General features: G+C 31.6%; 1 protein-coding gene across 1 annotated transcript in view; it reads right to left on the reverse strand.

Moving 5' to 3' along the window:
* Nucleotides 1–17293, reverse strand: part of LOC117104851 (protein O-mannosyl-transferase TMTC3-like) — a 102069-nt gene that overhangs the window by 12181 nt on the left and 72595 nt on the right. Inside the window, exons 10-12 of the mRNA XM_033245698.1 lie at nucleotides 15381–15518; nucleotides 3856–4084; nucleotides 634–789 (exon numbers count right to left, since the gene is read on the reverse strand). Coding sequence (XP_033101589.1) covers nucleotides 634–789; nucleotides 3856–4084; nucleotides 15381–15518 — 523 coding nt within the window. The remainder of the gene's footprint in view (nucleotides 1–633; nucleotides 790–3855; nucleotides 4085–15380; nucleotides 15519–17293) is intronic.

Genomic DNA, 17293 nt, shown 5'->3' on the forward strand with positions numbered 1-17293 from the left:
CGAAACAGATGGGTATACACCTGTCTCTTATACACATCTAGATGTGTATAAGAGACAGCACACACACACATACACACATTAAATCATCATTAAAGATGTGTGGTGTTTTTTTTATCAACCTACATCCATCTGGTTCAATTATCAAGGATTTCAGTTCAAGAAGTTTACCTGTTTCCTTTATTAAGGATATCTATTCGTTCAATTAAAGCCAAATTGGATTACAATTATCTTTAAAATTGCAAGACATTCAGAGTTTTTCCTAAGTTTATATACACATATATGGCCTAAATATAAATGGATAGATAGATGGATTAAAATGAAGATGAATAGAAACAAGTTGAGAGAAAATATTAAAAAAAAGTTCCAATAATTTGAACTTGGACATTCAGAGAATCTGTAAAGCAGCTGATTAAATGAGAAAATAATATAGATTCCGGTTTTGATCTATAGATAGAGTAAATGAGAAATGTTAACTCAGATACAGAAGCAATTTGTCATAATAAGAGCAATGACAACATTACATGAGATCTGTGGATTAGTCGAAAACACGTAGAACATAATCAACGAAATCAAGCACACATTTTTGACCAATTATGAAATAAACGTGTAAATACAAAAAGTTGAAGCACCTACGTTATAATGGATATCAGCATTGTCGTGATCATGTTCAAGAGCCGTTCTGAAAGACTGTTCGGCATCAAATGAACGATTTAATCGTAGGAGGACATCTCCACGGTTGATGTATGCCGTCGTTAGATCTGGCCGCATTGTTATCACTCTCTGAAAAAGCTACCAAAGGAATTTTTTCTTTTCACTTTCATTTGCCTATTATGCAAATATAAAATTATATCAAATAAGAAATCCATAAGTAATTATAATAATTATTATTTTTATTGTTATTTTGTATTTTTTTACCTCACCTATTCAGTAAAAAAATAATATTAACAATAAAATTAATAACAAAAATAGAAACAATACAACTCTGCCTGCTGATGCCCATAATCCGTACATTCTGCATTCAAATTGCCTCCTGGAATTATTACCCCTTATACTAGCTTACATTTAGGCAATTATCCCAAATCCTTTAGGAGTAATTACATCCAGGCTTCGTACACAAACTGGAATAACCTATTCATGTGAAAAGTGTCCATCCTACCCATAATGCAACATTCTACCCTTAATACTAAAAAGAAATGTCAATACACAATATCTTACCAATTATCACAATGCAAAGAACATTTTAAAAAACAAAGACTGATAAATAAAACATTTTTTCACTTACTTTACAAACATATCACAAATTTTTTTTCCTCCGGAGTCTGACTTTAACAATGATAACTTCATTGTTTAATGGAATGAAATCTATTCGAAATATTTTATTTTAGATTCGCAATAATAATCATATGCAAAAAAAAAACTTGTCAAAATAACTGATAACAGTGAGAATGATTTAGTTGGACACTATATCTTATATCAAGTAAATTTCCATATAAGGGGAAATATAATCGCTAAGATGTACCAATCTTTACGATCTTGAAATATAATATGCATACAACAGTATATCTTACTTAGAAAAAAAAAATCTAACAAATTTAAGCTGTCTGCAATTTCATGCATTAGCCGATTTTTCTTCGAATTTACATCAGGCACATTTGATCTCCATCTCCAGTGGAATAGCTCTCCCGAGAAATTGTTCAGCTCATCAAATAATCCTTAAGAAAATTACCCATCCAAGTTTCTCCATACTGTTTCTTCATTATAAACTCCTTATCGTCGGTACAGCATTTCATCTACAACTCCCCTGAATCTATAGTAATATTTCTTTTGTATTTTTTTCATCATCTTAATTATTGTTTATGCATTGGATTCACATAAAAATCCCAAACGTCTGGCTGGGAAAATGGAACGATTTTTGAGGATTGAACGCCAAGTGTGAAGTTACAAAGCCCACAGAATGAGTTTCAATGCTTACAAATCCAAATTGACCTTCACTTTCTATGCTACATATTTATAATGTATTCAGGATACTGTATGCAGAATGCAAGACTGTAATCGTGGGATATTTTATGATGGTAATGGTAATGGTTGGTGACTTATATGATGCCTAAGAAGCTATATGGGGTGTAAGAATGTATATAAGGGGTAATGTATAATGCAGGAATATTTATGAGTAAGAAGAATGTATCTACAGGAATATTTAACAACATATGGCTATGTAAGAACATATGTGTGTGGGTAAGAATCTAAATGCTGAATGTTTAAAAATGTCTTGAGTGTAAAAAAATGATGGGTATCGGGTATATGGGGTAACATAAGTGAGTTCTACGAAACAGATGGGTATACACTGATCCATTTAGTGATTATTCTCCGTCTGCAAATGCCATAGCTATGGGACTTCCAACGGGGAATCTCATTCTCACGCATCGTCTGCTACAAATTTAAATATCAGAACTGTATGTATGTACAAAATTTTGTTGTAATCTATTCGAATGGCTCTGTCACACCTTGACGATTTAGTCAGCATATGCCAAACGTATCAAAATTTTTTTAAAACACTGAACTATCATCAATGCTATTTTTCAACTTTGGGCGCATTCATGGGGAATTCATAATGTACTGGACGTATAAATAACGTATTAGTAACTGTATATATAGAACATTTTGATTACTTATAGAAAACTTACACGAACAAATGCTTAGTGTGTTGCCGGTGTTCACAACTTATGCCCAGCGATAGTCTACCTTATGCACAGCGCGCGGCAGCGTATCACCGATGATCATGTGACGTAGCCTTTAAAAAGGCCGCCGCTCGTCGATTCATATCATAATCACACTAGACATCGCAGTATCAACATTACGGTATAGACATCACCCCATTTAATACACCTATTCCCCTAAACGCCAATATGCCATTATACGATAACTGTAAGTTAGAAACACGTTCAGTAAGTTTTGTGGTCGTCTGGAACAGGTCAAATACGTCAATATACGTTGGAGATAAGTTCGTTATACGTTACTCATAGGTTAGAAATACGTTTTGACTTTTGAGTAACTTACAAGTAACATGTGTCAACGTGTGTCAACGATTGCTTAACTTACCTACAACTTATGGCCCACGTATGCGGAACGTATGAGCCATATGCTGGCATATGTCAAAATGTTTTGTGCATGCACAAAATTTCTCAACGTACTCGCCGTACACCAGCGTGCTCTTAACTTATACGAAACTTACCAATAACTTATTCGACGTATGCCAGCGCATTCACCATTTTTTCATACGTCGGCATACGCTGGCTAAATCGTCAAGGTGTGACAGGGCCATAAAGAATTCATGCCACGACATGGAAATGACACGCGCAGGGGTGGGTAAGACCTGCGAAGCCCTAGCAATGGCACTTTAGTGAACACCCAATTGATTTGAAATGAAAGTCTCTACTGTATATAGGCCCTAAGACCCTGGTAGACTATTCACAAATAGTAGCGGATTTTCTCCCAGTGTACTGATCTTAACTGACACTACACTGCGGCTGCTGTGGATCACTAGGGGCCTAATCCAAATTACCTTGTTAATTTCAACAAGAACCATATATATTGCCATATATATTTGTGTGGGAGGGTAATCACTTTAAGTATATTGGATGCAAGAAATCTGCACATGAGTAAAAAACTGAATTTGAATATTTTTTGCAGTATTAGATCTTTTAAAATGAGCAATTCAATGACTTAATTAAATTGTGGCTTTTGCTGATTTAATCACAGGACTGTATCTCTCCATTCAACATCGTGGTTGTATGGAAATTGAAAACCGATATGCATTTGTAGACGAGGAGATTTGTTGTAGTGAATTGAACTTACTGTATCAGCTTCTTCTAATCTTGTATTGTTGTTCTTGATTAAGTTTGCAAGATTGATGTATGCATTTAGGTATGAGGGCGCTATTCTAGTTGTGTACATCTTCCCTGGAACTACCGTTGGCATGAGTGTGATGGCGTGGCGATAGGCATCCTCTGCTTTTTCGTATTCTTGAATGTTCTTATAGGCTCTGCCAACATTTATCCAAGCACCAGTGTCATCTGGCTGGACTCTGAAATTACATAATAGGCATCAATATATTAATAGTCAATTAAATAAATAACATTGACATAATAATGTTTAAGTGACTCACATTGACTTATCAATGTATTTATAAATCAATAAGTCAATAACTAATGATGTTTAATTGACTCGCATTGACTTACTGATTCATAAATAATCTGAAAACTTGTTTTTAGAAATTCCTTGTAATCAAGCTTATGGGTAATGTGGCATTTTTGATAATTTCTTAAATTGGTTCAATATAAATTCTAGTTTTGTTGTTGATCATTCAATTTTTAAAATTTTTTATAGTACATTCACACATAGTATTTTACTCTATTACAATATACTACATTCATTGATTGACTTTAAAATATAAAATACTATCAATTAATTAATATTTGATATTAATAAAACAGTACCAAACAATGTTTAATATAAAATATTAATAAACACTGATTGATAGTTTTACAGATTTTAATTAATAGATTAAAATATTAATTGATGAATTTACATTTACAGATTGGTATAACAGAAAGGGAATGTTAGAAACTTAGGAAACTTGTAAAATTTTATTTTGTTAGACAAATAAAACATCTGCAATTCTACAATTCATGGCTTCAATAAACCATTCGATGTCACACCAAATTGTTTAAAATACACTTTTATGAGTACGTCAGTTGAATAACATCACTGTCAATTTTACGAGACCTGTTACCAGTAAAAAATGACACAGGTTATTACCGTATATTCAATTCTTCATTGCGTAAATATAATGTGAAAGTCACAGTCCATTGATTTCTTGCCACGAAATTGCTAACATTGACACTCGCAAAATAACACGGAGGAAACGATAACTAGGACAAACAGAACCAATGTTTCCTACGAGGGCCATTCAAATTGATCGAGCTAAATTTTCCTACCAAGTTTAATTGAAAAAGAGGTTAATTCTAAAGAACATTTGTTTTAATGCCTTCAGCTTTAGTGTAAAACATAACTAAGCAGAGAGAAGCAATTACAGTAGGTTATTAGACTTTTTTTTTTATCAAGGATATCAAATATCTACAACTACAAGTTATTTTGATACATTTATTGATGAAACACCTTCTGTATATATGTATGCTTTAAATAATTCTATGGAAACAGCTGCAAAGTTATATTATGCTCAAAGGCTACTTAAAAATTAATAACAAAGATATGATATAATGCTCAGAGGTATATCTTAGTAGTATTATCATTTTATGAAACATACCGTACTTCTTGAATCTGTGCTGTATGTTTAATTAAAGGCCCTCAATTCCTAATCAGCAAGGAAATTAACCTCAAGATGCAGAAGCCGAATTTCGGCTAAGGAGTGAAGTGTTAGATAAGTATATATAATTTTATTGCATTGTTTTGATTGTATTTCTATGCTTCTCTTTATTGGAGGTTATTTGAATAAATGAAATGAAATACATATATATGAAATAAATAGGTTTGCATAATTATAAATAGGATGATAAAATTAAGAGAAATTTGCGTATTTAACAGAGCAGAAGTACAATTCTTATTGAAGCTTTAATGCAAAATTAAGAGACTTCATCGTTTATTATCGAAACAGCTGTTATATTTCAATTCCTTGGAGACTCAACCACTAGCTTGAGCTCATCATCACCTCTGTTTATTCAAATGTATTTCAAAAAATACTTCGCACATTTGATGATATGAAGAAATGGACCATGTTCACATCCATGTCCATCTGAAGGAAACAAAACAACAATAGTAATAATAATAATAATAATAATAGTAATAATAATAATAATAATGCTGCTCTAAGTCGCAATTAAGATAAATATTGTTTGTTATTTTCCAATTAACGTCATTATTTTTAATTGTTCTCTAAATTCCCCATTGTCTAATTTCCCCTTAAGGTAGGTTTTAGTAACATAACAACAATAATATTAATAATAATAATAATAATAACAATAATAATAATAATAATAAAAATAATAATAATATGATATCAGGACTGCAGAGCACATAATATAATGTGTCTATGTGCTTCATATTTTAACCCAAAGTCACTAGATCAAATGCGCATGGAACACTAATTCATCTCATTAAATATTGACTAATTATGTTTCTTTCAGTAATATTATTCAAACAAACAGCAAATCTTTCACAGGATATTTTATGTCTAACAAACAAACAGACAAGAAAAAAAACCCCTTAAAAGTCTTAAAGATAACAACATCAAAAGCAGATACACTGAGAGTTGTTGACTTATATATTGGGCATAATCTATTCTTAGGATTCCTTTTGGCAAGCCCTTGCCACCTGAGACAGTATCTTAATAAAAATCTCATGTTTTTCAATAATTATCAGACATTCAGACGGACAATGACAGGATGATTGATTGATGTTGATTGACAGGCTAAATATAAACACCATCTTGAGAATAACAGGCCCTGGAGCCGGCCTATCCTCAGTCCATTAGTCAATCAGTCCCATGCTTTTAAAAATATATCTAAACCTACTATCAATGAGGCCGACTGTGTCTAGAGTCTGATCTGCGTCGATCATCACAAAAATTCTGAACATTATTGTCATTGTGCGCATTGGGTAATTTTTTTTTTGGATTACATCGTTACAATCTCTTTATTTTATGGACCGTCTCTGCAGTAGGTATTGTCGCAGTGCCGTAATGGATAATTTTGTTATCGGCATCATTATTCTTTTTTCTCTGATATCCTCGCTATCAGCCGGGTCTCAGCTTTAATGAGTATGATACGTTTGAACCATTGGTGACCCATTGAACCCAAATTTTAGAAAAATAATGAGGGATTTTATTGTATCCATAAATTATAATGTCACTGAAAAATTGGCTTTAATAAATAAGACTAAATTCCAAAAATCTTTTTCCATAAAAAAGTATATTGAATTATTTTGTAATAAAATTATGATGATAAAATTCTGATTTCAAAGATTTTAATAGATTAATAATGATGGTGAATATGGAGGCTACAGTATTTAACTCTGACAAGCCATGACACATTTTATGCATCAGCTTTCCTACACATTTACTCATAAGTACTGTATATACTCGCTTACAAAGTGACCCGCGTATAAGATGACTCCTGAGTTTAAGAAGATTTTTGGGCAATTTTTTTATGTTGGGCATATAAGATGACCCCCTGTTTCATGGTTGTAATTCCTACTATTTTTCTGCTTTTTATGGTCCTGATATTGCATCTAGCTGTCTAAAACGGAGCCAATTGCAAGGATAATCTTCCAAATAATAACATTTATTTGTCTTTAAATGTTCATCAACATCTTATTTCTTTATTTTAAATATTGTGTTCATTCATACTAACATTTAGTTGCTTCATTGCAGTAGTATAAATTCACGTGTTACGGATGATGTTTATAAATTTTCAAAAGTTTATCTTATGAGCCATTCCCATTAATTCAATGTCTTAGATTTCAACATATCAAAAAATTGTTTTCCTCTGAAGCCTTTACTTGATTCTCTTCAATGGGAAATTGAAGGTATTTCTTTGAATTTATGATGGTTTTTTATATTTTATGCCAGACAGTGGTAGCTTTAAATATTATAACGCATCACTTAATGTGAGATGACATGTCCGCCACTGTCACAAGGAGTAGAATCATAAAGGTTTAGTACATATAATGTGTATATGGAATCATAGATTAATCACAGTAATGCAAGGCTTCAGTTCACGTCCAAATTCTATGCTTCTTTTGACACAGTTCAGTTCTAGTTTGTTCGCAATTAGCTTTATCTAATTTATCCTTATAACAATGATTTTAAGCACATCTGTCCAAATATCTGTGATACTACATTCCTAATTAAAATGTCTCTACTTGTTCATCTAATTTCTACTACTACATTGTGACATCTCTAATGATTTTGATTTAGGGGATCGTTTCCATAAGAGTACAAAACTCTCTTCTCTGTGACCCCTCCCTCCTTCTGAAAGAGTTCACAATCAAAGGTTGCTTTGTGTGATTTTTGGATCATCACTTTTATTTTTTTCATATGCCTACACTTTCAACCCCACCCCCGAATAATATGTTTCATGCTCTTTCGAAGATGTTGAAAATTATGGATGGCACCTAACATGACAATATCTAATAAACAAAAGTATAGATTTTGATTGGTTTATGATATAATATAGACCAATCAGGAACAAGCAACACCAAATAACAGTATATAAATTTGTAGTTTTTCCTGTCTCCGTAAAGTAGATAACAGTAATATGTATATATAAAAAGAGCAAAGTGTTTAATATCAATGTTGGCATTATTATTACACATAAAATCTATGATTTACAAGTTAAATCAACCTTGGTAATTATTTAAGAAAGGACAAGATATTTTGTTACTAGTTGTACTTTTAGGTCAAAATATTTTGGCATTTGATTTCTCAGGTTGCAAATTTGGTATCCCATTGGAACTAATTTATGGCTCAAATTTGGAAACAGTAACAAAATACTGGTACTTATGAGCATGGAGGAATCCTCCATGTTATGAGTGATATTCAATTGCATTTTCCATCTTGTACTGTACATTAACTGTAGTAAGAATTTGTTTTATGAGTCACAGAATGGAATTCATTGATTACATGATAAAGAAAAACAAAATTATGAGATATATTCATTGATTTAAAACATTTTCAAAAGTAAAAATTTTGTTCATTCATATGTCAAGTGGACATTGCATCAGTGTTGTGAGGCAATGGATCATTTTCAATGATGATTGAATCAGACTGCTACGGGACAGTCAGTAGATTGGTGGTGTGCCGGACAAGCATTCACACAGATAATGGAAATATTTTATTTGACTGCTGTGTGTGCAGAGCTTCAGTCATTTGGTGGTGGTAGTGGAATGCAAGATGTGTTTAGTTATTTGTCTATGTTAGTTCATAGAGATCTATGGTTTCTTTCAGTTAAAAATTGTTTTTCCACAATTACCAAATAAACATTAAGCAGTTTGTATACCTATATTCCATGCACTATAATAAAACATAAATTTGTAATAGTTTGACGGAATGCAGGATGAGGCTTACCCATAATTTTTTACACAATTACAGAACTGCTAGCATTATATATCTAGCCAATCAAAGATGTATGGATTTCAGGATGTTTACATTTTTTAATGCATGATTACCTTTTATTATACAACCATAGGATGGTTACATTAACCATTTAAATAATTTCAAAAAATCGCTTTCCTAATACTGTAGATTGACCGATTGATTGACATTACCTATGTCAGAGATGTCATACTTTTTACCTATCAGCTTATAATTAATCAACTAGAAACTTCAAAGGAGAAGTGCCTTTATTGATAGTTGCATGGTGAATCACACATTAACATCAGCATGCAACAGACAAATTGTTATTGATGACCTTTTGCAAGCTAATGGTTTGATATATACTATATTTGCATTAGTCCTGTCCCTCCTAACATTCTAACATAACATCAATCACAATTTTATAAATGTTGTTTTCGCTTTTTCTATGCATTTATGATCTGGCACTCTTTAAATTAAGATGGATATGCAGTGAAAATTATGTCCAAATATTTGTATAATGATTGATAAAGACCAAATTGTCTTGTCTGTGAAATTTCATTGATTATTTATCTATTTATTTTTTAAAAATTGTATAGTTCACATTTTTTATTTTTCTGTTTAGCTTTTGTGATTGTGAATTTTATGAACTGTAATGTTTTCATGTGAGGGCCCCATGATCATCAGCAACCGCTCTTTTGGATTACCCTCGGTAAATAAAGTAGAATAAAACAAGAAATTTCTAAAAAGGGGTTGCATGTTGTTAGGAGACTTTTTTCTACAACCACCTACCTCCTATTATCTTGATTGCCAAAAATAAATACTTAATATACATTCATTCAAAACTTGCAGACAAGCTTCCTACAATCACCTTTAAAATTATATATTTGTCCTTGTAAACCACCTAAAATTTCACACATCTTTGAATTTTATATTGCGATATATTTAGTTCTTTAGTTAGGAAATTACGTAGCATACTGTAATTAAAATGTGTGGTATAACATCTATTCTTGGAAAAGAAATCAAGAAATTCTTCAGTAAGATTCTTGGAAAGCATATTAAAACCATGTCATTTCTTGCCCCCAAAAACAAAGCTCAAATAAAGACGGTCAAGTGAGAGAAACGAAAAAAAAAAAAAAAAGAACAAAAATGTTAAAGCAATAATTCAATATTTAACTTCAAACTGTAACGTTTTCTAACAAGATATTGAAACTGATTTCGTCTATTGTTCTAACAAGTAAGATAACTTTTCATTGTTTAGAACTAGAACATTTATTTTATGGTGGCATGATGAAAGAGGATATTAAACATAGTAATTGATAAAAAGTTGTGTCATCAGAATTTCAGTAAACTAGTCATGTATCTCTTACTCATATATTTTGATCCTTTTGAAAGTATTACAGTGAGCTTGTACAAGCTTTCTTAATGGACGCTAAAATCTCTTAGGACTTTGTGTGTATGTCTCACAGTCTCACGATTCTACCTACAAAAAATGTAGTATCATTACAACGGTACACAACAGCGAACAACACAAAAAAAACAACGGCATTAGCAAGAATTACAATTCTATAAAAGAAATTAGAATAACAAGAAAACGTTGACATACATACAACCAGGACACAACAAAAAGTTGTTTTTTTTCTTAAAATTATTGACGCAAGAAAATGACAGCTACAGAGAGCAGATGAAAGAAAGTAGCTTGCAGGTTCAAAGTAGTGCAAGCTACAGTAATAACACCTTAGGAACTGAGTAATTTGGTGAAATGTCAGGGTTGTGATAAATTTAAATCTTTGTGTCAGTAAAATAAGCAAATATCCTTGCATACCTACAATAAATTATACAAATTGTTAGTGTATTTTGTTAGAACAGTCATGCAATAATATTATAGAATTAAAACTTGACTTTCCAAATCCAGCAATTTTAACAACTTACTAAGTAATGACACACAGGATCACAGCACCTGCTACCACAACTCAAATCTTACAAAAATATTTTACACACTGTTACTTTCTAACCGTATTTATTTAAAATGTTTTTCATTTCCATTCAACTTATTTATTGCCTTAAAAGGGTTTTGTGACTTCTAAATGTGATTCTGAGTTCATGAGCCATAAACCCAACTTCTACTGGTATATGATATGCCACCTCAAATTCTTGACCATATTAGCCGCAATATAACTTTTCTTTAAACTATACTGGTTGATATATTTCATAAACTTAAAATTTATTTTATAAGGGGATAAACCTAAAATCTAAGGGGGTAAATGTATTATTTCTTCAACTTTATATACAGAAATATATTAAACTTTAAGTTTGAGTAACAAGAAATCTGATTCTAAGAATAACAAAATATTCTTAACAAAGTTGTTATTGTCTTTGTTTTTCAGTTAATTTTCATGGAACCAAATTTTGCAATTTCTATCTTTGATTGAAAGACATTAATCAAAATGACCTTTATTGACATTAGTTTTTTGCATTCTACCTCAAATAAACAACCACCTCTAACTTTTATTGAAAACATTAATCAAATCCTTAAAAAGTTTAACTACCAGAATTGATGTATGAGATCTAAAGACTCATACAGAAATGTGATGCCATATTTCAAGATTATTATTCAGCATTTACATAATTGTATCCCCAAGCTGTGTTTCCATAATGATGTCATTTGAATTTATATTGTCTGATCAACCTTTAAGGCTGCCTAATTTCAATTGACTTTGATGCTTCTTACCAACAATTTAACCAATTTAACTGATATTCAGGGACTGATACTAAGGATGTTCTTAGGCTAAAAAACCTAATAAACCTAAAAAAAAAAACAACCAATTTAGTAAATATGTCAGAAAAGAGTTAAATAGAAAATTTTTTTTTAAAGTAGCTATTGCACAAGCTAACATCAAAGCCAAAAATGATGGTAAGATCAGGATTTATCTGTATATTTTTTATTTTAATATTTGTTTTAAAAAAAAAGTAAAGATGAAGTTCATGCAGGTCGTTTTTTTAAAATTTAAAATATGACACAAAGAAGAATAAATATTATCAATAGTTTTGTTAGGATGTGAGAAGAATCTAAGAATTCATAATGGATTACAAAGTAATGGAGATTCCTTTGAAGCTTAAAATATACTAGCTATTAAAATTCATAGGCATGGGGCATAAACCACTTGCGTGATAAGAAAACAAGCAATGAATAGTACTTTCACGTAATTAGTTTACATTCGCCTCAAAAGCCAGAGATGCGGGAATAATTGCCTATAAAACACAATCTTCACGGAACCAGACGAAAGCTGATTACAAATGACAACATTCGGTGTAGGTAAAGCACCTGTATAAGCTGAAAAACGGAATAACGATTAATTATTGAAATGATCGTGACATTTAGGACGTTTAATGAATGAAGATGACTTCACTGCAGTTATCATCGGTCAAGGCTGTAGATAATGGGGTGATACTCTTTATATTAATATGTAAGATGTGCAAAATATGTACCTTCCGTCTATTTAATAGTAAATGAAAACATAAAAATTAGAATATGAAACAGGCCGGGCAAGTATTGATGATTTCATATCCATGTATGATGTTTGACATCTATTTCAAAACTAATTAAAAGAAAGATTTCGAAAAATAATTACAATTTTCTATTGTATGCACATATCGTAAAAAGCTTTTAGTTTCCAAAAAAAAATCATCCATAAAAATGCCAAGAATATTACAAATCAGTTTGCAAAAAATAGAAGTGATTCATGGTCAAAGGCATAACATTCCTCGTAAAAATCTTACAACTGGTGTACTGTATGGTATGGGTGACCCTGTTTATTTATGAATGACCCTATTCGCCTTAAGTATAAGGTAATCATCATTACAGTCGTATGTTACATGTGTCTCGGGTTACACTAAAGCCTTTTTCGGTAAAAAAGATTCCCATTGAGACGGTGTTGAATGTTAATAATAAAATGCAGATTTATTGCTATTTTCCATGATAAAATCATCAAAATGAGTTACTCACTACCGCAAGTTTTGATCTTTTACATGAATTGGCTGTGAAATTATTGATTTGAACGAAGCTAGTAACAAACAATTCCAGAAAAATGTTGAATAAAAATTGATTTAAAGATACTTTCCATGACGAAATCAAGATAAAACGAGTTAGATTCAATCTATCTAACAGCATTATCTTCACTGGCATCAGTATCAATGGTAAAAGTATTGACTTCAGTAAAAATGAAAAAGCAACGAAATATAAAAAAAATGTTGAAAACAAGAAGATTTATTGGTACATTTACGATCAAATGATCAAGATAAAACAAGTTACAAACTATCCTTGGTTGGATCATTTATAGGAATCTATGGTGACATTATTGATTTCAAAAAAGATGAGCAAAGTAGCAAAAATTATGGGCCACAATGTTATCGAAGGTCAGGACAAAGATGTGGTAACAACTGCAAGATTTATCTTACACATGTTATTTGAGTTGCGTACTCCTGGGATGAGGCTGTCCACTCCGAGGAGGAGAATCTTTAAAACACTGTCGTAAAAAACGTGATTCATGTCACTACAAAATTAAATTGGTTGTACGTTGAAAGCATTGCAAGGTCAAAACTCTCGCTTCTGCTATTGTGGTGGAAAAAAAACGATTCCTCTTTATTTGTGGAATTCTAAGAAAACTGGTTTTGACAGTTTCCTTGATTTTCCTCATCTTGTCGATGAGAGGTTCTTTTTTCAGGTTTTGTTGAAAACTCAAAAGAATTATCTTGAAATTTGATAATTTTCATTAATACTCTCTTCCCTGAACCCTGCCAGTTTTGTGAAGGAGTTTACTCAAATTGCTATTGTTGAAATAAAGAAAATCTAAATAATCCTAGGTTATTGAAATGTAAACATTCTGAACTTTGCATTACTATGATTGGCTACGTTAAAAGGGTGTAGCCCAATTATAATGCACCTGCTCCATTTGTATCGTACGAGGTTACAATAGCTTGTGAATATCAATTTCATTTATCTTCGCTGCGATAATTCTCCATGCCATTTACCGACTACTAAAAACAATGTGTTAAGCTTTCTAAATCTAAAGGATATTACATAGGTTTAAATATTTTGCTCTGGTCAATTACGAGGCTTAGCAGAAAGCGGCCCCTTCACATTCACAACCTCACTTTGTACAGGTGAAAAGTTCTCAGTTACATGAATGCTAATTAGTGGCAAGAAAAATATGCAGAATTCCCATGCATTTATGAGATTATTTTGAACTAACAGCTTCATTTTCCTATGCCTATATGCAATGTAATGCAAGATTGGTGTCCCCTGTACCCCCTACTGGATCCGCCCCTGCATTGCGAGTAAATAACTTATTTGACTCTTTCAAATGAGCAATAAATTGTTTTAATTTAATGTGTTTTCCTGCTTTTAACGCAATGTATCATTGATACAATATTTAACCTAATACTTGGTAATTAAAATGGAAAAAAGATGGCAAAGAAAGTTATTGAATTAATGAAGATGCATCATGGGAGAAGCAGATGTTCCAGCTCTTCAAATCACTGAACATTTACAGTACTGTTTAGAACTATCTTGACATTTATCACTCACAAACGTAATTTACATTTCCTCGTTAATTATTTTGATAGTAAAAATAGTACAAAGCAAACTCAAAAGAAATTAATGCAAGCCATCGAGATTCGATAACCAAACATTTGTTTATTATCTTCAGGAATTTTTCTCCTTTGGAATTGGTTTCACATATCACTACTAATAAAAAGTACTGTTCAGACTTCTTGGGCAAAGAAAGTGCATCACAACTAGTGTCAACTGCAGATCTGTCCACACTAATAAATTAAAATTTTCTGTGGAAAATTCAAATGATTTGCCCATATATGGGCGTGATTAAACATCAACATGCACATATATGATGCACAAATCAAATATTATTTGTCCAGCAAAAAATTAATAGTGCAAACCTACTCTATTTTACTCTAAACCATGAAACTAACGCCTGAGAAACACGTGCTCTCTATCATGTATTTTAAAATTGTTTTTATCTAATCTTGTTCTTTCACATGTTTTTATTCATTTTTTATCTGTTTATATGTCTTATATTTCCAAAGAGAAAACAAATTTCCATTTTTATATTGGAAAATAAAGTTATCTTATCTATTAATAGCAGCAGACCATTATTCTCTTTTGTCAAATTATCTCCTTATATGGAGATTTATTTTTCTATGTTTTGTGCCTCACCTGGATGCTTGGAGAAAGTAATGTAAAGCCTCCTCATGGCGCTCTTCACTCTCTAGTGAGTGTCCAACATTATTCCACAATTTGGCATTTTGTGTATTCACTTTAAGACCAGATGCAAACAAGGTATATTCTGACTGCCTGTAGATAAAAGATAAAAAGAATAAAACTTGACGTAAAATCAAAGAAAGTTATTTACATTGAATGTGATTGGTGACTTAGATATAAATAAATTTTTCAGAACTTGGCATAAACTACACTGAATCCAGAGTTTATACTCAAGTAGATTGATTGAAAATTGATTAATATTATGCTTTGAACACTAGATCTCCAGAGTTTTAAGCCTGGTTACATGTCACTTGACCACTAAATATTCAACTGACTCAATGATATGCAACTGTAATGTTATCTGCATGAAAAACTTCTTCAGTGACCGTTATATTATGTTGAATAAAGCATTTTAATATCACACTTATGTTTAACTCAAATTTTAAATAAAAATTTTATGAATTTGTGAGTATTCATGAGATATTAGCTTGATAGATTTTGTGACATTGATGCAAGATCCCATTACAGAAAGGTGTCATCAAAATTACATCATTAATACTTTAAAACGAGATATTTCAAAAGTTTTGAAATATGATTCAATAATTATCATTGATCTTTATCCAGAAATGATGACACATGTTGTCTAAAACTGAAGAGCTCTTCCCTAGAATTCATTGGTTAGTTTTTTTATGTGAAAAAAAAATGTTTTCCTTCACTTAAACATTTCAAACATGTTCACAGTAAAAAAATCACATCATCATTAAATTCTAGGCAAGTCATATCACTGTATAATTTTGCCACTACTAAACCTCTCCAGGGAGAAGGAAAACTGAGACATCATGGTATAACAAATCAAACTAAAAACTCCTTACGTATGGAAGGGAAGGAACAGTGCCCAAGGATTAAAAATAAAGAGTACCTGGGCATTTTTGTAGCCTGCTAATTGTTGAAATGTCTAGCAAAACATCAATATTACACAGAGCAGTTTTTTTTTTAATCATATAAAACACCTGCCGATAGCTACCTGTGGATGATTTACTTTTACAGGTAAATATACAGAATATTGATTTAAAACTTACTGTAACGCTCTGACAACTATTATCAAGATCAGCAGTTAGTCTTTAGGAATTGGTTGTTAATAAAAAAAAAAACCATCACAAACATGGTAATGTATGAAGATGAAAAGTGAAAAGAGGAGCAAATATGAGAAGCAGGCAGAGAAGGGTAAATGGTAAAGAAGATTGAAATTGAAATGTCAGTGAAGGGTAAATGGGATAGGAGATTGAAATTGAACATCAAAGTGTTAAGAAACTCCGCTTTCAGTCGTTAATTATGAACATTTCCTCTCCAGTTATACATTTTCAACAGATATATTATTCAACAGACAATTATTTTTTTTCCCATTCCAACTGTCTCTGTCATCGAGACATCAAGATATACTGTCTGGGTTCAGGCCTAAAAAAAGTGATATTTGAATTGCTTTATTTGTCTTAGTTATTAGATTTTACATGAAAATAGGGGAAATATCACAACACAATTTCCTTAAATTGGATGATAATTATTATTTAGTTAGTTATCTGTAAATCCACTACAAATCACCATTAATACTTTTAATTGCTGCGAAGCAGCCAATTCATATTCTTGACAGCAATTTGACCTTTGAAAGGTCATTGTTTGTCAAAAAACGAGTGCCTAAGACGACTGAAAAGCGGAGTTTCCTTCTTTCGTTCTGACGGGTAAAATCAATTACTTTAGGCGACGTTTGTAGACTAACCTACTCGTACCAACGTCCGCATGTCGCGCTAGCCTTATCCTACTCTAGGCCTAGACTAGCTAGGATGGTATAGGCCTAGCCTTGAAGGGACAAA

The sequence above is a fragment of the Anneissia japonica genome, unplaced genomic scaffold (genome assembly GCF_011630105.1).
Source record: "Anneissia japonica isolate Jap-2015-1 unplaced genomic scaffold, ASM1163010v1 scaffold287834_len5846547_cov211, whole genome shotgun sequence".
In the NCBI taxonomy this organism is placed as follows: domain Eukaryota; kingdom Metazoa; phylum Echinodermata; class Crinoidea; order Comatulida; family Comatulidae; genus Anneissia; species Anneissia japonica.